A 24750-nucleotide genomic window follows, 5' to 3' on the forward strand; every position below is an offset into this window, starting at 1 on the left:
TTCCGATAATTCACCTTTATGGGAAATCAAAGCTCGTACTTATAAAGCCTGTGTTTGTTTCTGTAACAACCAACAAGCAGAAAACTGATGATGGTAAATTACTGGCTCCTGATTATCAACTGGCCAGCTTTCAGACTCTCCGCTAATTTGTGTTGGTTTTGGTAAACTTTCCTGGTTATTATTGAAATGATCTGGTTGATATGACATTGCTTCCATGACTAAAGCTACGTTTTTTTAAATCATATTACGTACAGAAATGCATCTATAATGAACATAAACTCTCGATTGTGCCGTCATTAATAGAGTTTCTTCTCAGAGTATAATATTTTTAACTGCAAGAGAAAAAAAAAGAATTCTTTATTTTCCTGAAACTTTCCAAGCCCATCAAACCTTAACGGAAATATTGTTGTTGAAGTGGCGTTCAAAACTGCATCATGTGTACTCTCTTTGCTGATCACCGTCAATCCCCCATAACTCCTAACAGCAGGCCAGGCTGGCAGCTGTTGAGTGGGAGCCTCACTTCTGCAAGTTTAGAGAGGCTCCTGCGCCTTTATAGTGGCCTTGAACTGTAAAGCAGAGTGCATGTTTTATTCAGATTTCATACTGACTCAGAATCGGGTTCCCTTTACGTCCATCTGCAGCTGAGAGATAGCCAGGGATTGATGCACAATCAAGGCAGGGTGGCTTCATTGCTGTGGAAATCATTTCTCTTCTCTACCTGTCTATCTTTCAGTCTGCTTCCCTTCATCCCTCTTGCCACCAAAAAACCATTTGTGCTCATGTAGCTTCCTCCCACCTGCCTGCCAGTCCTCCCCTGTCTTTCACTCTCTTGTGCACCCCACTGTATGCGCTTCATGCTGACTCGGGTTAGTCTGAGAATAAAAAGAGCGTGTGAGAGTTGACAGAAAAAAAGAAATTTCCAGCGTCTGTTACCTTACTAAGAGAAAGACTGCAGCTGGAGGCGGGAACGCTTGAGGAAACAGGGGAGAAAGGAAAAGGTTTTACACACAGAAAAGACAAGTGGTGTTACCCCCAGGGACATAATTAGTCCCACGAACTTTAATCATTGAACATGAAATAAAACCTCTCTTTAGAATTAACACGTAGCTTCCTGAAATTGCTCCAAAAAAGAGAGAAAGGTCTGTAATCACTTATGTGGTGTCATGTACAGCCAGCACCTTGACGGTGAAACAATATCTGGCCAAAAGGTTTCCTAAATTTTGAAACGGGGCGCTCCATCTGTCCAAGGTTGGGGTGTAAAGATTAATCAACTTAAATTATTTCAATTCCTATGATAAGAATCGAATCGTCGTTAAAATGAATAATTGCCCCTCGTCCAAAGTTATGCAAGAGGATTGAGAAAAAAGAAAGGAGCTGAAAATGAAAAGGGAAAACTTCAAATGTCCTTTTCTTTCTTTCTACTTTTTAAAGCATTCCCACTTTAAATATGGCTGTGGATTTGTTACCAGAGCCCCCTGCTAGTTGTTTGTGTGGTAGGTAGGAGCCATTTGCCAGCACACCGGGGTGCCTTTAGATCTGTCTCCCAATGGCCATATTGAAAAATACATGATCTCGTGGGGGAGGACATATTTGTAATGATTAAAACATGGTGCAGTTATAAAAAATTCACAATACTGAGCTATGATTTTGTTTGATCAATGCCTGCCTGTTTCACCAAAACAATTGCTTTAATGATGCATCTGAGATGAGTCAATACCAAACTGCTGCTGACCTGAATATTGTTTTAGAGTCAACACAGCAGGAAAGTTGTTAGAACTTCAACTCATCTTCCGTGTCTCTTGATGGAAACATTTGGCCTTCAGTATTCTTAGTATTTTTTTTAAATGCTTTGTTACCTGGTATCCTTTTTTTTTCTTCCCCACAATTCCTCCTGCCATTCACTTCCCGCTGACTGGGCGTCCCTTGGCTCCATTGCATCTTTTTCTCCTCCTCGCATAGATTACAATATTTATCTGAGTCTGTTTGAGTTCACTCACCCTTATCATTGGGTGCGCTCCCAGTGGCTCTGAGGTGGATTAGTCTGGGACTCATCGACATTACATTGCGCATGAAATATGCATATCACGATCAAAGGTGATGACATGAGAGGCAGCATCTCTACACGAGCGCACAACCAGGAGCTGATGTGTGCTCTTAAGTGCCAACGAATGCCATTGTGAAAAGCTTTAGCGTCAGAAATAAATGACTCACACGACCAAATTTGAGGATGATTTGTAGATGTGTGGGAGAGCAATGGAAAGAGAGGTGGCAAATCTTCCTTTTTCCCAAACACATAAGCAAAAAACTTTGATTTGAATGCTTTGATTCTGATTTGAATTTAATGGTATTGATCGTTTTATAACAGAGCCCAGCAGGAGATAAGTCATTTTATTTTATTTTATTTTTTTTACCTGAGGCTTTAGATCAAGATGCTTGCCAGGTCTTTCATTCTCCACATCAAAACGTTTCACAGGATGAATAATTCCGGCGGTAAGGAATATTAGGTTTCACCCAGCCAGGTTACAAACAACATCCACATGCACATAAAACCCTTTTAAACTGTTTAAGCACATTTTAATAAAGACCTACATTTCAGAATTAGGTCACCAAATGTGTGAGACTTACCAGCATCTTTTAGATGGAGGTGATTTAACAAAGTAAATTCAGGTCAGACTGATAACAGACAAAAAAAAAGTCTGAATGAAAACTGCAACATAAATGCAGAGGAGTAAATGACCAGTGCAGTACATTTATATTTTCATTTTTTTTAACAGATCTCATTACCAAGGATGAAATACTGTAATATGAGACATTGAATCGAGGCACAGGACAGGAGATTGTCAATTTTATCCGAATAGTATTTTGCTGTCTTTATTACCTCTTTTAAAGGCCAGGATCCACAGTCATGTCCTATTGCTGACAGGGAGATTTGATCCCTTAGGAATATTGATAAGTCTGTCTATCTCTTCGACAAATGGTGCAGTTTATATTCTTATCATTTCTACTTACAATCTTGGCTGTAGTAGACACACCAGGATGAGCACAATTTATTTTATTTATTTATTTTTTTAACCCGTCGTTATGCATTTACTTCTAAGGGAGCCGGTTTAGCTCATGCTGGTTTGCGGCGCCTTCCATCCGTGAAACCAGGGTTCAACTCCGGGCTGCTCCCTGTTCCCTTCTCTACTTCTGTGCCAGTCCCAAGCCCGGTTGGTTTGAGAGGGTTGCATCAGGAAGGGCATCCAGCATAAAACATTGCCATGCACCATGCAACTCGTTCGCTGTGGCGACCCCTGATGGGAAAAGCCGAAAGAGCAACAACAGTTATGTATTTACTTCTGTAATGAGTCTGGACAGAAACTGGTCCTCGGGACGAGACGAGCTTTGTGTCTCACAGGTACAAACCAGGAAACAAAAAAGATCCCAGGCAACCTTTAGGTTGGGAGACTTGATGAGTTGTTGCTAATGTTAGACAGTCATGATTTTGTTGCACATGTTTATTTAATAAGATTAAAGATTCCAGGCTAGCAAGAGCAATTGTATCATTTTTTTAATGTATTAAATAAAAGATTTATTCTCCAAACATCAAAATTTCATTTATGGTTTGGAACATTCCTTTTCTAATTGCCATCTGCTTGTATAGCCTTTCATAAAACTCCTGTCGTGCCCTCTAATGCACAAAGAGAAACACCAAACATCCATTCAGCAGCAACGCTGCAGACATGAGCACCGAGCAGAACTGAGGAAGTGCTTGGAGGATTCTAACAGTGACATCTGATTGGCCACCAGAACCATGTGACATGGAAGATCAAAAGGGTCTGGGAGAACTTTTGTGCATCTTTGTAAAACATTCAGAGTGGTTATGTTTGTTTACTTTGGAACCATGATATTTATTGAGATAAAGTGCTGACCAGTAGGCATTAAAAATATCAATAGATTACAATCAATAGATATTAAAACAAACAGTATACCTGAAATGATCTAAAATGGATAATAATACAGGATAATTCAGGAATAGGCAGGGGCCAGGGGACTGGATCAAAGGAGGGGCGTTTGTTGCTCAGATCTTTCAAGGTGCATGCTTAGTGTCATACTTACCATATGATTGCAGCGCCTGACTGAAGGTGTCGGGGAAAAATCCCAGACTGCTACGAGAAGCTCACAATAAAAGATACACTGACAAAAAATTGTGTTATTTTTAACATGTTTTGTGGCATTTTTCTGATTGAGAACATATATCAAGAAAATTAAGCCTAAAATTGTATTTCACAGTTTTTTTTTTTTTTTTTTACTTTTTTTTTTTTATTAGAATTGTTGTGAATCAGAAGCAGACAAAAAATGTCTCCTCAATGCATCCACTTGTAGATGACTAGATCCATGTTTGTATTTGTTTTCCTCGTCTGAAGTGGAATCTGGCTCAGAACTGTGCAGCTGGATAGCTCCAACATAGCTCACCATTTTAGTTGCACCAATGATGTTAGTTAGGGGGTGTAAGGGGCCAAATGTCCCGCTCACAATTTGGAGGCAAATTTCAAATGAACTCCTGCCGCTATGCAGAAACTGTCCCAGAGAACGACACAGATTTTTGTTCTTTTTTTTGTGTGTGTGGCTAAAATGACATTATCCTTATTAAAAACCACTGGGAACATTTTGAAAATAATTTAAAAGATGATCAGAGTAGGTCTTTAAAGTACAGAGTAGCTGGGGGAATGTTAACATGAAAGAAATAAATGGTACTGAATAGGAGGTCATCGACAAAACCAGAAACCTCCAGCTGGACTTTAGCAGCAGAACCATGTCTCCACAGCTTCTCACCATCATGAGGACAGAGATGCCGACAGCTTAAACTTTGGGAAGGCTACTTGAGAGCCTTTTACATAAAAAAACTTTTCAACCAAAGCAAAAATAAAAATAAAAAACAGTAAGTTGTAAAAAAAAAATGTTGGAATAGTGCACTTTTGATTATTTTTTTTTTTTTTTGTCTACAGCATTTTTGTCTCTAAACCTGGCATAGTATTTTTTTTGAAGAATTCCAGTGTACCTGTACTGTGCAGAGTTAAAATGAGTACAATTATTTTTTTGATGCTTTTTTCCCCCCATTTCATTAGAAAAGCAGAGCCACATCATAACTCGTTATGCTTGGATTCAAGCGCCCTGTCTTTTGCAGTTTTTATTGTTTTGCTGCTTTGCTGTAAATTCGGTGGTGTCACATATGCTGCCACTAAGATGAGAGCTTTTTGTTGACTCTTCTTTGATTTGTCTAAATTTTCACTCTCTCAAAGTTGGCCCACATAGCAAACTGCACCCATCTGTCACACACGTAAGTTAAACTGAAAGCAAAAGGCAGCTTTAAATACTTCTTTGCCAAAGATCCACACACAAACAGACACTACAAACACTGAACTTCATAGTTTGAAGTGACAATATTGGTAGGAGTCACTTAAATTTGTCCTTGCAGTTTTGGCTCCAAGAATAAACAGTTTTCTCCAAACTTCCCTTAATTGCAGTATTGTGAATACAGAATGTTGGGCAAATAATGGCATAACTGCCTGCTCTGAATCGCCTTGGAAAAAAAAAAGGTTTCTTGAAAAATGTTAGTCTTACCATCATAAAATCTTGGTGTATTCTTGGAATTGTTTTGAAGTTGCTTTCCTTATCTTTAATTTCTTATTTTGTGTGTTTTAAAGACGTCTTAATGTTAAAATAAGGTCTCTAATCATCCACAGCTGTTTGTTTTAATTTAATGCGTCCATATTGGATATGAGTCAGTATTTTTTCCATTTTATTTTTTCCCATACTGTCTTCATGTTTAGCTCTAAATTTTGTTTTGTTATGAACTTTTAGCTTATTTAATGTGTTTTTAAAATCCTTTTCAGTAAATTAAAAAAAATGTACTTAAGAGTGTATTCAGACCAGAGACATTTGTATCACTTAGAGTGAAACATATTTTGAGTCTGTATACACCGAAGCGGACCAGGAACCGGGACCAGGAACCGCTCTGGGACCCATCTTACGAGGTGGTCCAGGTTTATTTCCAATCAGACTGAGCTCCAGTTTGCTCTGACTCTGAATAGGCTCTACGCTCAGAGCAGAACAACTGGACCACTATTGCTTTGTAGCCGGATGTACACATCTAGTAGCGCAACGACGAGACACAGCAAGTCTTTGAAATTTGCTTGGAAGAATGCAGGCTCATCGAGACAACCTTTAATCTGATACTTATTGCTTCTCGCTGACAATCTGACAATCTAAGTCATGAACACTTAATCAGAGTTCCTTCATAGTCGACGACTTCTCAGGAACCGCCTTGCAGCATCCCTCAGTGGTACCAAGGTGTTGAACCTGATTTTGATACAGACGTTCAAAATTGGTCAGCAAAATTAAAAGTTGATTCCGACGAGTATTGCAAAGCTTAGGACTTCTATCGTTCACAATGCTGTTGCTTTACCCCATCCTCGTAGTTCTTAGCTTTCGTTCAAAACAATTTGGTCTGGATCGAGTGAACTGAACTAAGTGGACTCAACTAACAAGAAGAAAGAAATAAACCTTAATTTAGGAATCTCTTGTATTGAGGCGTTTCATCAATTGCCCCATTTATGAAAGTTTTATATGCTGCAAAATATACATCACTAATTAAATTATATTAAAATCTTATAACGGGCTGCACGGTGGCGCAGTGGTTAGCGCTCTTGCCTTACAGCAAGAAGGCCTCCGGTTCAAGTCCCGGCTGGGGGACATGAAAAAACCTACATCAACGGAGGACCTTTCTGTGTGGAGTTTGCATGTTCTCCCCGTGCATGCGTGGGTTTTCTCAGGGGTCTCCGGCTTCCTCCCACTGTCCAAAAACATGCTTCATAGGTTAATTGGCAACTCTAAATTGTCCCTAGGTGTGAGAGTGAGAGTGAATGGGTGTTTGTGGACATTCTACCCTGCGACAGACTGGCGACCTGTCCAGGTTGTCCCCTGCCTTCGCCCACAAGTGGCCGGGATAGGCTCCGGCAGCCCCATGACCCCGAAAGGGAAAAACGGTCAAGAAAATGAATGAATGAATGAATGAAAAAAAAAAAAAATGAATGAATGAATAAAATCTTATAACAAAGACACTTTGTAATTGGAATATCCAAATGCGATGGCTATTTCACTTGGTATGGTAACATTATTAAGGCTGCCTTTAAGATTTTACACAGTATTTTTAGATCGGGTTTACTTAGATAGTCCTTTGACTTATTAAGGATTTCTTCAGAAAACCCATTATAATCAGCCGTTTAATATATTAACTTCAGGCAGAAAAGTGTGAAACAAGAATTCAAACCGTGCTTGTGCATCTGCTCTGTACTCTGACACCCTCAAGTTTCTTTTACTCCATACAAATCAGTGAGGGGACTGTTCAGGAACTGGTTCACAAACCCTTTGATAATCAAGAGTGCTTTTGGCTGAAAAATGGAGGCAGTTGGTGAAGCAGAAACAGCAGGAAATTTTTCATTCAGCTCTGCCGGCTACCATCTTTATCGGCAGAGGTGCTAATCATTACTAATTGCAAACGTGCCTCAATGAACTATTCTGTGGTACCTAAATTAGACCCCTGTGCTGAAAACCCATTCATAATAACAACAGCTATCATAGTCTCTTTAATCCAGGGGGTATGAATGTGTTTTGAGAATATAAAATAATAATTTGTACCTTTGTCTTGACACTAGATGAATGTATTTCTGTAAGGAAGGGGTGGAACTGTAACACTTTCAGCATAGGAACATCTCTGCCTGTGGAAGCTGCTGAAAGTTTCACAGTTACAAAAATAAAGAGAAATTAGACAGCCACCCCAATATCTGGACCATATGGGCACAAACGTTTGTTGCTTTAGTTATAGGTTCTTCAGATTACACAAAACAAAAAATATCCTTTTAAAACTAATTGCATGTCAAATACAGAGTTCTTTATACATTGATTGAAAAGCAAATCAAGCACCGGGTGGCATGTTTTTGTTATTTGAAAGTCAGGAAAAGGGTGAAAACAGTATAATTGGTTAAACCACTGTTGTGATTGTTTTCCAGTACTTGAAGATTTGCAATTCTCTGTACTCTTGTAAAACAAACTTCAAGATGACCTGGCTTCCATCTTTGATAATTAACAGCCTTCTCTTTAACTTGTCCACACATCCCACCATAGAAAGCTGCACCTGCACAACACAGCTTCCCGTTGTTCACTTTTCTTTGTAATGTTGATGTGGAACATTTTGTGCTGCAACCTCAAAAGATCAAAGTGGATTAAATTAGACATGTAAACACTGTTTGATGGAGTATAATTAAAGTTACAGTTAAGGTTGTCCTCCCTGAATAAGTTCAATCATAATGAGAGAATAAATTCATCTTTATTTGTTAATTCTTTTGGGGCTTTGTTAGTGCAGGAAAGGTGAGAAGCTTGTTTGTTTAAAAACTCAGTGTTACTTTCATAAAAAAATACCAAACATATAACATTTTAATTAAAAAGAAATTCATCATATTAAGTACATATTATTATCTGTTCTCATCCTTATGTTATAATTTTGAGATTTGCAATATTTGTTAAAAAAAAAAGTGTCCAATTTATCTGTTATCCTTGAAATGCTGCCCATTCAAGCCAAACATGCTACACAAATACAAATATATTTTCTTACCACAGTTAAATATATATATATATTTTTTTTTTTCAAGATGCGAACTTGACTTTTGCTCTGTACGTTAATATTCAATACGTTTTCTTAACTCTGTGACTTTTCCACATAATGTAGGCTCCAAGAGCTTACTATTGTTTGTTAATAATACCCTGAATGTTACACCAGGCCTCTTATGACCCTGAGCATTAAAAAAGATGTCAATTAGATTACAAAATTAACCAATACAAAAAGCATTTGATTGAAAAATGAATTTTTCAAAAGGCCACTTACCAATCCTTTGCCATTATTTTCCTCCTGAAGCATAACTAGCAAATGTTTCATCAGTTTCATCATTTCCTCTGTTAGAGCAATCATCCTCTGCCATATCAAATCACTTCACTGCTCACTTCTCTGTATCTGCCGTTTCAGAGATCAATCAGTGTACTTCTCCTCCCCACCATTCACTTCAAGTTTCATCAGTCCTGCTCTGAGCTCATCAGCAGTCCAGGAACTTCATGTTGATCTAGATTCTCATAATCATTCTTGATTATGAGGTTGAACAGTTTGAGTGCGCAGCTTGGCATAATCTGCCTTCTTAAACTACAATGTCACAATGACTCTCAGGTCAAAGATCAAGCAAAATACTACAAACACAGCAGTCAGATTTAATGGTTTCTGTGTCAAACGTTTATGACAAAGTTTCTACAAATGTCCTTTTTCCTTAGCCAAGCTTAACTTGGGTTTGAGATTGACTTGGTTGTAGCAAACATTTGTGTAAGTTTGCAATGCCTAAATGACAAAAGTACGGAGCCCCTGTCCTGACATTAAGATATTAAAAAATATCTTGTTCCCTCAGATTAATATCTCGTTCGTACGAAATACTATTTCGTTCCCACAAGATACTATTCCTTTCCCACAAGATACTATTGCGTTCCCTCGAAATACTATCCCGTTCCCTCGAAATGATTAACTCGTGCGAACGCAATAATTATTTCGTTCGAACGCAATAATTATTCACGTCATAAGTCATTCACGTGGATGTGCTCTCTGTACGCCGGCAAAAGCCGCTTTCAGCGGTAACTTCCGTGTCTCTGTGACCCATATTCGTTCAAAAAAGGAACATGAAAAACAAAAATGATCACTTTATTACTGTCTCAATGAATATAAGAAAAATATCAAAAGATTTATGATAACTAGGCTGCTTTGTCATACGATAGCTTCTGCTAGCTCCGCCGCAGAGCTCTTTGATGTATGCCGGCATTTGGGCAACTGGCTGGTCGGTTGACAGACAGACAGCTAATATCATTGGTCTTGTTGTTGCACCTTGGTTACAGGGACACGGTGATTGGCCAATGATTTGCCGCAAAGCATGCTGGGAAACGTGACGTACTGCTATTGTTGTTATGCTACGAGCTAAAGGTAAGTGCATTAGGCGAAGCAGCCAGCTTAATATGATATTTTTCAGATTTTCATTGAGAAAATAACAGATCGACCATTCTTGCTTTTATTTTTACCCCTATTGAATGCTCACAGAGACACGGAAGTAGCGGCAGGAAGCGGCTTTTGCAGCAAGAAGATGACGGAGGGCGTACCAGATGATGATGTGAATGAACGTGAACACGATGGATGCTTTTGTGCTTTTTAAAATAAATAAATCTGTTTTCTAAACATCCTCCGTGTCTTCAATGCAATTTAATGAGACACACACAGACAGAAATGTGAAGTTATCCGCTGTAAATCTATGACGTAAATTAATAAGAGGATATGATCGGCTAGTTAGTTAGCATGTATCCTTACAGCCTTCGAATGTAAAGCGACTGACTGCTAAAGTTAATAAGATACAAGTCCTGAATATTATTATTCCTATTCGACCCTAAACTACAATATCAGCTGTCAACTGACCAGCCAGTTGCCCAAATGCCGGCACACATCAGAGAGCTCTGCGGCGGAGCTAGCAGTAGCCTAGCAGGAGCTATCGAATGACAAAGCAGCCTAGTTATCATAAATCTTTTGTTGTTTTTCTTATATTCATTGAGACAGTAATAAAGTGATCATTTTGTTTTTCATGTTCCTTTTTTGAACGAATGTGGGTCACAGAGACACGGAAGTTACAGCTGAAAGCGGCATTTGCCGGCGTCCAGAGAGCATCTCCACGTGAATGACTCATGTGAATAATTATTGGGTTCGAACAGATTAATTATTGCGTTCGCACGAGTTAATCATTTCGAGGGAACGGGATAGTATTTTGAGGGAACGCAATAGTATCTTGTGGGAACGGAATAGTATTTCGTACGAATGAGATATTAATCTGAGGGAACAAAATATTAATCTGTGGGAACAAGATATATTTTAATATCGTAATGTCAGGACAAGGGCTCCGTACAAAAGACTGATGTAGGATGTATAAGAATTTAAGGCAGTCCAAAGAAACCAGAATCAATGCTGCAAGCAGGCCCTAAAGTTTCTACTTACTTTAAGTAATCATGCTGACTTCAAGAGAAATAAAGATTTACAAAATAACAAGACAAAAGGTGGTTTCAAAAAGTTTGTGTGTTCAAAAAAAGTGTGGACACCAAGAAAATCGGCTTAATTCAAACAAGCAGAAACAAGATGAAGCCCTGCAAAGCCAGAAAGGTTGCAGCTGAACAAAAAAGCACCTACAATCACAATCATGGAGATTGTTGAAGTTGTCAAAGTACAATGACCAATCTGACCAAAATAGGAGGACGTTGGGGGTATTAGGTGTTCAATGTTTTATTGAAGCTCTTTTCATGGAAAGTAAAGTGTTTGTGTCTGTCACATGTTGATGATGTCACTGTACTGTTTAGTGTATAGTTGAAAACGAGCGTGAAAAGAGCTAATTTATATAATCCATACCGCTGCACATAGTTAACAAATTTGCTAAGCTATTTAGTACTTTATTGACTGAATGGCGGAATTTATGCTAAATGAACAAATATTGTGCTACAACTGTGACCTATTTTGCTGGTAAAATCCAAATTTTATTTTACTCTTAAAAGAGATGCGTACTAAGCCCAAGTTGGTTCCGGTAACGACCTATACGGCACAACTGGTACCGCAATAAAAATGCAGTGTTGGATGTTTCGCTTTGTACATGTCAATCACTTCCTTTGAGTCAGTTTTGCTTTACAATTTTAGCCAATCGTTTGATCTTTCCGGCGATTGTAGGCGCTGTCATTTAAGAATGGGTGAGGGTGCAGAGTTTTGGTCAATGCTGAAGGTGAAGTGAGAGGAAGTTTGGCTAAAAGAACTTGATGGATCATAGCGTGCAATGTTCCGAAGAAAATCCCTCGGCATGTTGATGTGCGGGGAAAATGCGTGTTTACTTCAGTGTGTTTGAAAACTGAGATTCAGCCGTGCAGAAGAATGAAATAAAACATCTCAGGCACAATCAAGCGCTCTCCTTCCCCCTCTGCTGCTCATCACACTGACATTTTTTGGAAAAGGTTAGGATTTTATTTTCATTTTTGAAGAACCAGTTTGAGCACTGTTTAGTTCTCGTGAATCGTTTCAAAGCAACAGTTTAGCACCGGCACCAGATAAAATCCAAACGGTGCCCATCCCTACTCTTAAACAGATATTACATGCAGAATTTCTATTTAGAGCCTGTGTTGGTGTAGATCTTGACATGATGAAAAGTAATTATCTTTCCATCCCCTTAAGTGGTAAATTCATCATAAATACATGTTCTTACATAACTGGTTGAATTCTCAAAATTCAGGGGGAAAAAATAGCTTTTTTGCTATGCTTTTCCAGAGTTTGTTTGTATTAGAGGGTATCTCTGCCAGGCACCAGTAATTACAGTTTCTGCTCTGTTCGAGCTGGAGCCACAGGCTTGCCATAAAATGTCTGGCACATATCAGCAGGGAACACAAGCACAGGGTTGTCACCTGAGGGATACTTCCATTACATGACAAAAGTGAGTAGGTAATTTGATTTACTATTTAGTTAGGCAAACCCTGTCAGACCCGCAGCTACACACAGCAGTGGGAATGCATGAAGATCGACTACAAATGAGAGTGCTGACCTGCCTGGGTCGACATTTTGAAAAACAAATTGTGCTAACAATTTGCTGGAGATATCAGTTGTCAAAATGTGTCTCATTGCTTATTTTTGACTAATGGATCAGGTGCAGAACTGTTATAAATTCTAGGATTAACATCACTTCTTATCCCTGAAGAAAAATGTGTCTTGAACACCACTCCAGGGAACGAAGAGGGATTTATGAAGTGCAGTTTAATCAGATGAGAACACTTGATATCTATAACATGAATTTAATCTCTGAGTTTGGTTTCAGTCAAACTCTGTTTGAACTTGTGAACCATGTAAAATTTTACTAGTTGAAGTATATAAATCCTTGTGTAGCGGCTACACGTCTGAAGGTAGAAAGAACCAATGATTTCCTTTTAAATATTTGACACTTGCAATCTTTGGTTTGCTAGCAATCTTTGTAAAATAAATTAAGAAAGATTTACTTTGGTACCCCTTGTAATCCTTTTCCTTACAGTTTGCAGATGACATTGTGTTTTTGACTCATTAAGCCATGACGTCCAGCTGTTGCTGGAGACTCGTTAACAGGGGGTCTCGGGGTCTCCCTTAGGGAAAAGGTGGATTGCATCAACCATTTGGGAAGAACTTGGTGGAGTCCAGACTCCTACACATAAATAAGTCAGTTATGGTAGTCTGAACATCTGGAAAAATACCACCCACATCCCTTCCGAAGGAGGTGCCATGGGAATGTCCAACCAGACAGACCCAGGGGACTGAAGAGATTATATCATTAAGGTATTTTCCCAGACGGATGGAAGTGGCTGGGGAGAGGGGGTCTGTTCCCTTGCTGAGACTGCTGCCCCGTGACCCAAACCCATTGATAAGTGAGAGACAGAAGACAAAGAGTGGTTACAATTTGTCTTTACTACTGATTTTATGTAGAGGGTGCCTTCTTTATGTCAATAGTTCCTCTTGGTTTAAAAAATTCTTTGGAATATCATACTTTGCTCCCAGTTCAGCACTTAAGATGCGTTTAAACTATTCTAATTTTAAAAAGATATAGCACTATTTGTATTACTTAAAATTTTAAATAGTGATTCATAACTTTTTCACACAAATTATCATGGACTTTACTTCTATAGAGTCAGATTCTCTGCAGGAAAAAACAAATAAATAAAAAATACCCAAACTTCTGCAACACAATTTTTTTTTTGCATGGTTTATTCAATTTAATTAAATTTTATTTATATAGCCCAATATTGCAACACAGTTGTCTCAACGGGCTTCACTAAGTGTACAAAACATATAATCAGTTATAAAATACAATAGCTGATTGCTAAACTAAACAGACTGAACTTAACTGGGCATCCCTGCCCTTAGACCCTCCTTCTCGGGAAGGAAAAAAAGACACCAAAAAAAAAAATCATACAAATACAATTATAAGGCTTTTTATACATTAACCTAAATGGCTGTATAGGTTTATAAAAGTATTTTAAAAGCTCCACTTGCCATAATTAAATGGTATACACATTATTCAATCAAAAGTATAATGTAGGATATGTACATTGAATCTGAAAGTGGCCTCCTAACCTAATCAGTGTACTCACAGTAATGTTCACTTCAGTTGGATTTTCTGAAAAGTGACTTAAAATGATTTATTTACATGGGATCACCATTGTATACAGCACTTCTGTTTTTAAGGTTGTTTCTGTTTCCACTGGAGAAGCCCAATCACATTTTATTACTTTTATGCCTTTCTTCTCCCACCAGTTTTGTTGTCAGGTTCTGTCATAACATCTGACAACCCCTGTGCGCAAGAACAGACTAGATTTGGAAAAAAAATAGTCAGTGTCTCAACAGCAGATGCTTATTGACTCATTCTATTGTTAGGTTGAACTGTTTCCAGTTATGCAGGGATTGTGGCGGTAAATATGATGTAAACCATAAATTATTTTAATAATATGTTCACTTGGAGGATAGAAAAAAGGAAAGAAAAGGAATCAAGGCCATTGAGCAATATTTATAAAAATATATTTCACAAAGTAGGAAACAATACAGGGTTTCTTAGATTACAGTACAAGGAGTAAATAATTGAACGTACACATTTATAAGCATTAAAGCACGGTATAAAATATGATCTGCATGTAGGACTATTCCATATATATATTGTTTAGTCTACTGAGAACTGCCATAATACTGTATCAGTAAAAACTGAGAATGCACGCTGCTGTAGTGCCATCAGAAATTTCATTATGTGCAGGAGCTAACGTGCAGAGACAAAACCTACCACCTCATTGAAAGCTAATGACGTTAGCAGTAACTTTATGTACAGTATAAGTCTTTTTAATTATTATCATACAGTGTAAGCACACAATGCAAATGCTCTGGAACTGTGATCACGTTTTACTTGGGCTAAAGCCATCTGTGTGTTGTAAATGGGTTTTAATGTTTAGAAGGAGTCACACTATTGAACTATTGTGCTCACTGGCTGCACCCCACAATGCGGTGTGAGTCATATCTTGTTCTGATATAGCATGTGTCAGAGGGATCTCACTCCCACATGCCCAATTAATCCCTTCATCTGTGTTAGTTGCCTGCTTACATCTGGTCTTCATCATCAAAGAGTCCGTGATATGGTTTTGACTTGTTTAAACTAATGCTCAAGTAGCTGAAAAAAGCTGAATGAGAAAGAATCTAAACACACTTGAAAATAGGCGGCACAGAAAAAAAAGAAAAAAAGACCTTTAGGACAGATTTACAAAACTGCTAGAACAGTAATGAAGCACTAGCACATGTATGTCAAAAAACAGTAAATTACAATTGTATTTAATGTTGCTTCTGTAAAAAGAAGGCCTCAGAGTTTCTACATTTCTCTTTTTTGTCTTCACATCGGTCTTTAATAGGTTAATAACACTTTCAACCCACACCTGTAGCATGTAAATACAAAGAGTTGTATAAAGCAAGCCGTTCTAGGCTTTTGATACTTTACAAATCTGGCCACCAGAGAGCATATCAAATTTGGACAAATTCACTTTAAAGCCAACACTGGTTTGTCCTTTTTGCTATGTTTCCATCTTCTCAAACCATACGTACATTCATCATAGTAATGTAGACCATATATTGCTTTTTTTTTCTTTTCCATCTTGTTCCACTTCACCGTTCAGCTGGGTGGCTCAAGGAGACAAGAAGGAAGAGTCCCTCCGCAGCTTCTATATTCCAGCTTGGCGTCCATGGAGCTTAAGAGAGCCCGGCAACATCCACTTACTGGGCAACTACCAGCAACACCAGGGTTTTCTTTGCTACTGGCAGTCACAGCAAATGACTAACACCCAAAATACTGCTAGACACTCCACAACGGAATCTAAGTCACAGTCCACAAGAATCAGAGATCTCCTAATAAAGACATTGTTTGGCTCAACAGTTACAATGCGCTTGACTTAGAGAATGATAACTGCTATACCTCACTCTATAAAGATTACAAAAAAGTCTCCTCCCTTGTTTTTTTATTTTTATTTTTTCATTTTAAACACCTGTTTCTAAAAGCCAGCAAACCTTCTAGCGTTAAATACACAAGTATGTGGACAGAAAAAAAAATCTCAAAGGTCTTTATTTTACCAACAAAACCAAGGTCAGGTCTCACGGTCGCTCTCGCCCACTGAGTAGAGCTCCCCCAGTCTTCTAAAGCGTGGGCCCCACTCTCTGAGATAGTCGAAGTTCTGATCCGAGTCTGATGAGACCGTCTCCAGTGAACTTAGTGAGCCGGCAACAGATCCCCGGCCTTCGTATCCATAGATCTGGATGGAGTCATAAGGCGGCGCCGTTGGATCGTTGTCTGCCTCATGCAGCCGAACATTGATGAATTCGTCCACGTCCACGCCGTTCGGGCCCGAGTGTTGGCCTGCCCGTGGCATGAACTGCAAGTCAGGCTTGATGTCCTTGCGTGGCAGGTAACCGTTGATGCCGTCGGGATTCTGCAACGTTGCAATGTCAAAGGCTTCAGTATCTTCCTCGCCACCCCCTTCGTCATCATATCGGATAATGTTTTCCCTCACGTCTTCATCATCTTTGATGATGAGGGGCTCATTCTTGTGTCTCCTCAAGGTCACAAATAGTACAACTATTACTATCAGAAAAAAAAGATAAACACAAACAGGAAAGGAGAGACGAAAAGCTTGGTCAGGCTTTGAATCTCATCTTACATTATCAAACCAAATCATTGTTAACATGACACAGCTCACCTAACAGGAGGATAATGCAGGCCAGGATGGCAATAAGCGCTCCCATACTGAGGCCAATGGGTAAGACATAAGCCTCCACGTTGCAGGACTGGACGATTCCATCCTTGCTGCACCCACAGACTCTGATCGTCAAGGTGTTGGTGCTGCTCATCGGTGGATGTCCGTTGTCCGTCACAATGATTGGCAGGAAGTACATCTCTTGTTTTTGTCGTCTGAAGGTGTCATGCTTGGCTAGAACGCTGATTGAATTGTCTGTGAGAGATGGTTGAAGACAGATGAATTTTTTGCAAGGATGTGTGTGGGGAAAAAAAATGTTTTTCTTGGTGACAGATTCAAATCCTTTTATTAAACTGTGTGAAGATCAGTGCGGCGTGACGGTAAATTAACTTTATATCCTTCAACATTATGCATGTTTGGGTTTGCACATTTCATAGCTGTTTCTGATTAAAGTCTTTTCTTCTTTTTCTTCCATTTCAGATTCTGAAGGAAGGCAAGCCAAAGTTTGCCATTTCACTTTAAAACCCGAGAAAATAAGGGGCCACTGCAGGCTAAGTAGAAGGCACATGTCGACCCAGAAAGGTGCCAGCTGCTCTTGGATGGCACTTCTCTGAAGCTGTCTGCTCATTAGCTGGCACTCCTTACTCTGTGCACATTATCAAACACTTGCATTCCCATAAGAATCTTCTCCTGCTGATCTTATTGAAAACACAGAAGATTTCTGATAGTCTAACCTTTGCCTCGTTTCTTGAGAGAGCACTGAGCAAAGAAGGAACAGAAGAGTTACAGAGAAAAGAGCCATGTTGAAACTTATGCATTGATTGAGCAAACGTAATCAAAAGATGGAACGCCTAATGATAGAATCACTTGCTTTGCACAATCTGTAATTGATGTGAGCATATGCTCAGATTTATTTTCTTACAAGTGCTGCCACAAAGTGGTACATTCCGCTTTGTGAGCACCAGCATGTCCTACTTCATTTGGATCATTCGGCAGCAATTCTGAAACTCCAAGAATCGACTAACTAACATGGCAAATTTTCGCTTGTAGGTACTTCTCACTTCTTTAGTTAAGATATGTGATAAAAATAGAAACATCAAATATGTTTCTCTTGTGAGGCCAAACTTTAAAGTAGTCAGTTGCTCAAAGAGAAAGAACGCTGTGCAGAAAAGCTTTCCCTACATTGAACTTAATGCAATTTTAACAAAGCTTCCTTGGCAACAGTGTTTAACAGTGCACTTTTTTATTTTTAGATTTGGAGGCTACAGATGACAGCATGGACAATTAGTTTTTCTTTTTACTTTTAAAGTGTCGGGTGTCTTGAGACACTTTCACAAGGCACCCTAAACTAAACATGCTTGTTAAAAGAAGCTGCATTTGTCCAGGACTCCACGGTGGACACAATCGAGGAGGTGGCAGACGCAAGGATATTGAAACTGACGTCCATCGTGGTTGACCCCTCCCACCCTTTGAACCACACTGTGGAAAATCTGAGCATTTCTTTTAGCTCAAGTCGATGCAAGAAGACGCACTACCAAGCCTCATCCCTTCCGACAGCAACACATCACTGGAGTGACACGTAAAATGCCATATTTAGCAGAGAATGCTTTATTTTTCCACAGTTTAATCATGTTCACTTCTCCTCTTTGGGTAATGTTGTTCTTTTACTGTGTCTTGTACTACCAGTGCTGCTGTAACAAAGAAATTCCTCATTATGGGATTTATGAATAGCGAAACCTGAATGCTTTTAAAAGCTTAGCTATTTGGTCAACTTTGCTAAAAGTTTCTGTTTTATATTATTGTTATGGATTGTGTCTTGTCTTTTGGTTTCTATGTTTCATTTTGATTTGTTCTGTGCAGGTTGACTGTGACTTCTCCTGGATGCTCCGCCCCCTCCTGACTTTTCTTCGAGATGGTCACAACTGCCTGGAATTGTTTGAATTGTGTCGACTGCCCTCACTATTGATGCCTCTTTAGTGCTTTCCTGTTATCCTTCCAGTATTATGCTGAGTTACTGTTCTTTGTTATTTAACTTTTTCTCACGCTTGTGGTGATTTATTTTTGGAGATGTTACTAACCTTCTGGAGTTGTTGAGTCCTTCCTGATCCTGGGGTTTCAACTACTGACCAACTATAACATACATATAGCCTATTTCAGGAAGACAGTTGCTTGTTTAACATGTGTCCTCAAATTTTTGTTTTTTGTGTTTTTAACATGGTCTTGTGGCATTTTTCTATTGATGAAGGACAATACTAAGGAAATTAAGCTTAAAAATGCATTTCTGAGTTTTTCTTTATACAAATTATTGTAAATCAGGATCAGACGAAAAAATGCCGATTGCCTTTTTTTTTATACTTGGAAAATATGCTGGGTGGGCCAGAAGCTCCCTGCTCCGTGACGACTAGATCCATGTTCATATTTGTTTTCTACATCTGAGCTGTACGGCTGTAGCTCTGATATTGCTCAAGATTTTTGTTGCTCTGGTAATGTTAGGTTGGTGGTGTGAGGGGCTGTAACTTAGTGGGAGAAAGTGTAAACAGAGAGCTCTCAGCAGTGGGGAGGGAAAAGGGGAGGGGATGTTCCGTGCCAATGGTCCCGCCCACAACTCACTCTTTTTTTCCCCTCTTCTTCTTTTTTTCCACTCTTCTTTTTCCCAGAATAAAATTGGCATAATCATAGTTAAGATCACTGCGAATGCTTTTACAATAGATCAACTACATCTACATACATCTACATACTTTTGAGTTTTTAAACATGAGTGCATTATTGCAAAACTGCTGATTTTCATTTAAACTGTGTCAATGCTTCAATTCTTAACTAAAAAAGTTTAGCATGGTAGGACTATTGCTCTATTTTTTTATTGTAACATATATACATTTTTACAAAATTCCTGTAGGACAAGACACTAGAATGGAGTGTCACATCACAACAACAGTCATAAAGGTGGAAGAAGAGTTCCAATTCAGGTTATGTCATGTTAGATTGAACTTGTTGCCATTGGAGAGTTAGATGTGCTGCAGTTCTTGATCAACAAGATGAGATAAAAAAACATTTCTGCAGTTGTTTTGTGATGAGCAAAACGTAAAAAAAGGGGGAGGGGGTAGATCCTCTCCATGGTCTTAAATAACAGAAGCTGTCAAAATGAAAAGCACAAAATGCTGAGAAATCTGAGCAGGAGGCGTGACAGATTTATGAGTTAGAAAAATCATCTAAGAAGGGGAGGGTAAATATCTTGGCCTGCCTGCAACCTGCATGTAAACAAAGTAATATATTTGGTCTTAGACAGCTGGTAATTGTCATTTTAATTTGGATCTCCTCATCCTTTATCGGCAGTGGAAAAGCTTCTTGTGGCAGCTTTTAGGTCTATGAATGTTTCTGGGAGCAGCTTTGCTTACGATTGACATGTGGTTAAAAAAAATGAATTTAGCTGACATGGAAAGTTCGCTGCATAATTTCCGCACAAATTAAATGCAAAATTATCTCTAATAAATTTAGTAGAAAAAATTACCTGAGTTCCTGCCTAACTTAACCTTATTTTTCAAACGTTTCTTCCAAGAGTTAGTCATAGTCTGACAGGAGCTTGTTTTTCATATTTTGCAATATTAGCGTCTTATTCTCTCTCCTACTGATTACAGGCTGCTGTGATCTGCTGTATCCTTGCCTACTAAATGTTGGGCTGCCAGGGATCTCAATATGTTGTGTACAGCTGGTCAGAACCTCAGCCATTTTTTCATGACAGGCAACCCTTAACCTCTTCACTTTGCAATCCCTACAATTAGACTCATCATCACAAACAAAAGCCACGCTCAGAGCCCTGCTGCTCTTCACTGAAGTGTCTCCCACAGCTGCCGATTCTGATAGAAATAGTCACTGAAGTGCTGGGGGGGGGGTGCAGTGTGATGGGCTTCTTTTCTCTGGCTGGCATTAACAATAATATGGGCAATTGGTGGGTGTGGAGTGGAATGTAATATGTTGCAGAAGCACAACACATATTTACTTTGGTTCCAGGCAACAACAACAAAATGAAGACTTTTCTGACGTTTCCTCTAACATGCAGTTGTTCTTTTGTCTTTTCTACAGGAACTTTTAGGCTTTACACCTAAACAGTGTTGCCAGATTGGGCGGTTTTGATTTTAAATTTGCATCCAAATATTGCTTTAAGGGGGTGGACATAATTCGGATAGGTTTGGGGTCAGTTTAGGAGTTTTTAGTCCCTCATTAAAATATTTGGGACGTGAGGTCAGAAGAGGCAGTGACTCACCTGTCATCATCCTCCCATCCAATGAGATGTATAGCTTCTAATGATAAAATAAATATGTGTCCTCTAAATGCAACTCAATTTTATTTCTCATCATTTTTAAACTTAAAATCTCTGTATTGGCATGTTTCCTGGTCAATTAGGTGAAGCAGGACCAAGCTCTGCATTACAGCAGATTGAGCAATCCAATGCAAACTGGGTTGATTGCAAGCTTTTTCATTTCATGCATCCCTGATTTTTTTTACTTATCTTTACTTCTTGAGTGATAGGCATTTACTCAAGAAATGTATTTTTACAGTTGTCTATTGTTTTAGTGTTCGGATCAAACGTAATGCTGCACTGAAAAAAACAGAATGAGGCAGGCAGGACAACAACTGTGCATTTTTGTGATATCAATATAAACAACAACAACAGATCTATGGTTTTAAAAAGACATTAATGCTTTTTGTAGGAATTGTATTGTTTGTGTTGCACAAAATGTCTTGTTGATTCACAATTAGAAAAATGCTAAATACTTTTGGGAGTAATCTCTAGTGATAAGTTATTTGATTAATCTTTTCTTAATGTTTTTTATACTTAAAAATAATTGAAAAAGCGTTACTTGGACATTAAGTTTTTTTTTTTTTAAACACTTCATTTCACAAGGAGATTTGCTTATATTTTACTTCATTTAAGTCATGAAAAGTAAAAATGCAAAAACAATTTCCACTTTTTTTTAATATAATAGGTTATATTAGAACCCATAGCATTTAGTTATTTGTGTCCTTCCCATGTCCTTTTTTTTTGTTTTTTTTTGACGTTTGAGAGAAAGAAAGAGGCCGTACGTGCGATCATGTTTGCTTTTCGGTGGTTGCTAAAAAAGCTTAATAGGAGTCTATTATTATATGCTTTACTCTGACAGAGTACAAAAATGGCAGATGTAATAAATCATTAACATATGTCTAAAAGTTGGACTTTCTGTCTAAAATGGAAATAATAATTAATGGACAAATAATTATTGCTAATTATGGCTAATTGTTTACTGATATATTTTTGGGGGGATTGTTTTTATTTTTTTTGTTATTTTTTATTTGTTTGTGTTGGTAGGGTCTGGTTAGTTTTTAGATGACTTTTGGGCTGAAAACCCATTACTATCTGGCAACACTGCACCTAAAATAAAGTATTTGCTTTAAACTAAAAGGTTTGTTCAGATATACTAACATGTTATTCACTGAATTTGTTCAAGTTAAGACAGATCAGTTCAAAACAAAACTATGGTTATTTCTAACATTTTATTTTTTTTTTTTTACATTCTGACTGTTTGGTTAAAAGGAATAAGTAAAAAAAAAAAAATAATTATTTCTAATATATATACAAGAGAAAAAAATAAATTATTTCAATAATTTGGTATTGTTACAAGCAATTATATGACTATTTATTAGCCCCTTTTTACTATAGTATTGATTTTTTAAAGTAAACGGTTTTAAACTTTCTTAAAAAGGTAAAGGTCATTTTATGACCTGTTTTTCAATGTAAACTCTTCCATCAGAAAGAGGTTTGAGCGGCTTAGCCTGCATTCTCTAAGTTGAAACAGAAGGCTTGTGCCATATGAAGACTTTTTAGCCCAAAGCTGAAGACATTACATTTTGTCATTGTGAATCCAGCCTTTTTAGAACCAGCAGCTGGAAGCAAGGCATGAGACTAGGGGACAGATATAGAATATTCAAAATGACCAATAAAGCCATAGGAATATTTAGAAGATGAATTTAGTGCCATCTGCCATGAAACTGCTCCGAAGAAGTTGCCCTTCATCGAGCTCCGAGACTTCCACAAAAAGCCATTTAGAACCGAGTCATTTAGTTTCCCTCAAAATGCACTCTGGAGAAAAAAGGCCCGACTCTTAGTGGCTCATCTGCTAACTGAGCTGCAGTTATTCATCCGGTTTTATTTTGATAAAAAAATAAAACATGCAGACACAACTTCAGATTTTTAGCTTCCAGTTCAACAAATCTCTCACCTTGGTTGTTTTTGATGGTAAAATTAGGATTGTTCAGCATCTCCGGGACGAGCCGATAGTTAAAGTAGTGGCCTTGAACTGGATCATCTTTGTCCACGGCGCTGATGGTCTGGATTACCTTGTTTGAAGACAGAGAAACCCAGAAGATATAAAAGGGAAGACATCATGAGAGAAGGCCACCTATTCATTGTTTTGGGTTTGCTGCCACATACTGCTGCATTGTAAGGGGGGGGTGTCTGGATCACACCTGATAAAATATGTGCTTATACTTGGAGTTCAAGAGCATTATCAGTGAAGTCCTGTTCCAGCCAGGCACACTGTCAGACCCCTGGCTCAATCTGTTAATCTGTCATCATTGGTCTTATCACACTGATGTCTTTGTGATTGATTAGGAATTAGAATTCAGGACGGTGCAGGACGGTTTTCCTTTTTTCTTCCCCCTTTTTTTCTCCCTTTTTGACAAAGCTCTCTATTGTTTGTGTGTAGGTCCCCTGAATGAGGTCGATAGCTGAGAAAGAGAATGCTAAGTACTCATCCAGGGTTTTTGGCTACGGACAGCATTGTACCATCTGGAAGAAGACATGAAAGACTGTCTTGAATTATGATCCACTCTGATCAATTCTGACTGCTCTCATTCTCCTCTTTGCTCTGTGCGGGCTCATAGAGGGAGGACTGTTTGAGAGAAAAAGCACCATACTCCCACCTTTGTGGTTTTCCCGTGAAATAAACAGGCTATAATTCATTGTGGTCAATCATTACAGGGGAGGAAAGAGGGAGCGGAAAAAAAAGACGGAATAAGAAAATGATAGATTGCTGCTTAGAGGAATGAGTCTTTCCTTACCTGTCCAGGTTTTCCATTTTCACACAGAAAGGCCTCGTATTCTGTGGCAAACTCAGGGGCATTGTCATTAATGTCCATTACTCTGATGGCCACAATTGCCCTTGAGATTGGACTGTGGTTTCCTAAGATAGATAAAGAGATGGATAGACGGATTTAAAAGAAGGGGAGAAAGAAGGGTAGTGATGAGTCTGTTATTGCTAATAAAAGGCACTGGAATAAAAAAGTTCTGTGACCTAGTTTTAATTTCCTTTATTTTCCATTTTCTCCCTTCATTTCCTTAGCTGATGAGAGGATAAGCCACACCAATCTTTGTTTCAAATGGTATCAATGATGCAAAACAGCAACTGAGGCAACAGGAAAGAGCGGAACCCATTCAAAGTGCTTTTAGAAAACTCGCAGTACACTGTAATGTTTTAATCATGAGGGTTTACAACATGCATATTAATGAGTCATTGGTAACAGAAGTCTGAAATGACAAGAGGCAATTTAATTAGATGAGATTTTGAGCAAAATTATCCATCCTCATTGACTGACAATCATCAGTAGGGTGATAACCAACTTTTGAAACTAAGAATTAATAAATTGAGATAAGAGAGAGGTGCCATCAAGTGGCCAAGAACACTGGTGTTTTTTCTTCTTCTTAGATTTGTTGCAACTTAAGTTTAATACAGTTTGGTTGATTTTAGTCTTGTACATAATATACTTTCACCATTTCTTGGTTTAACATAACTTATAGAGGTAGAGATTAGTAGTGGGGCAGCCTAACTATCGATTGAC

The 24750-nt window shown here is 38.4% G+C and overlaps 1 protein-coding gene across 2 annotated transcripts in view; it reads right to left on the minus strand.

The window, feature by feature from the left end:
• Nucleotides 1-14648: 14648 nt before the first annotated feature.
• The window catches only part of cdh8 (cadherin 8), a 117524-nt gene continuing 107422 nt past the window's right edge, over nt 14649-24750 (minus strand). Inside the window, exons 9-12 of one of the 2 annotated variants that reach the window (XM_023953698.1) lie at nt 23974-24095; nt 23133-23250; nt 16882-17133; nt 14649-16760 (exon numbers count right to left, since the gene is read on the minus strand). In XM_023953698.1, the coding sequence (XP_023809466.1) occupies nt 16273-16760; nt 16882-17133; nt 23133-23250; nt 23974-24095 (980 nt within the window). In that variant the 3' untranslated portion in view covers nt 14649-16272. Of the gene's footprint in view, nt 16767-16881; nt 17134-23132; nt 23251-23973; nt 24096-24750 lie in introns of both variants that reach the window. The other variant, XM_023953697.1, reaches the window with a different exon arrangement.

Source organism: Oryzias latipes, chromosome 3, assembly GCF_002234675.1.
Source record: "Oryzias latipes chromosome 3, ASM223467v1".
NCBI lineage: Eukaryota > Metazoa > Chordata > Actinopteri > Beloniformes > Adrianichthyidae > Oryzias > Oryzias latipes.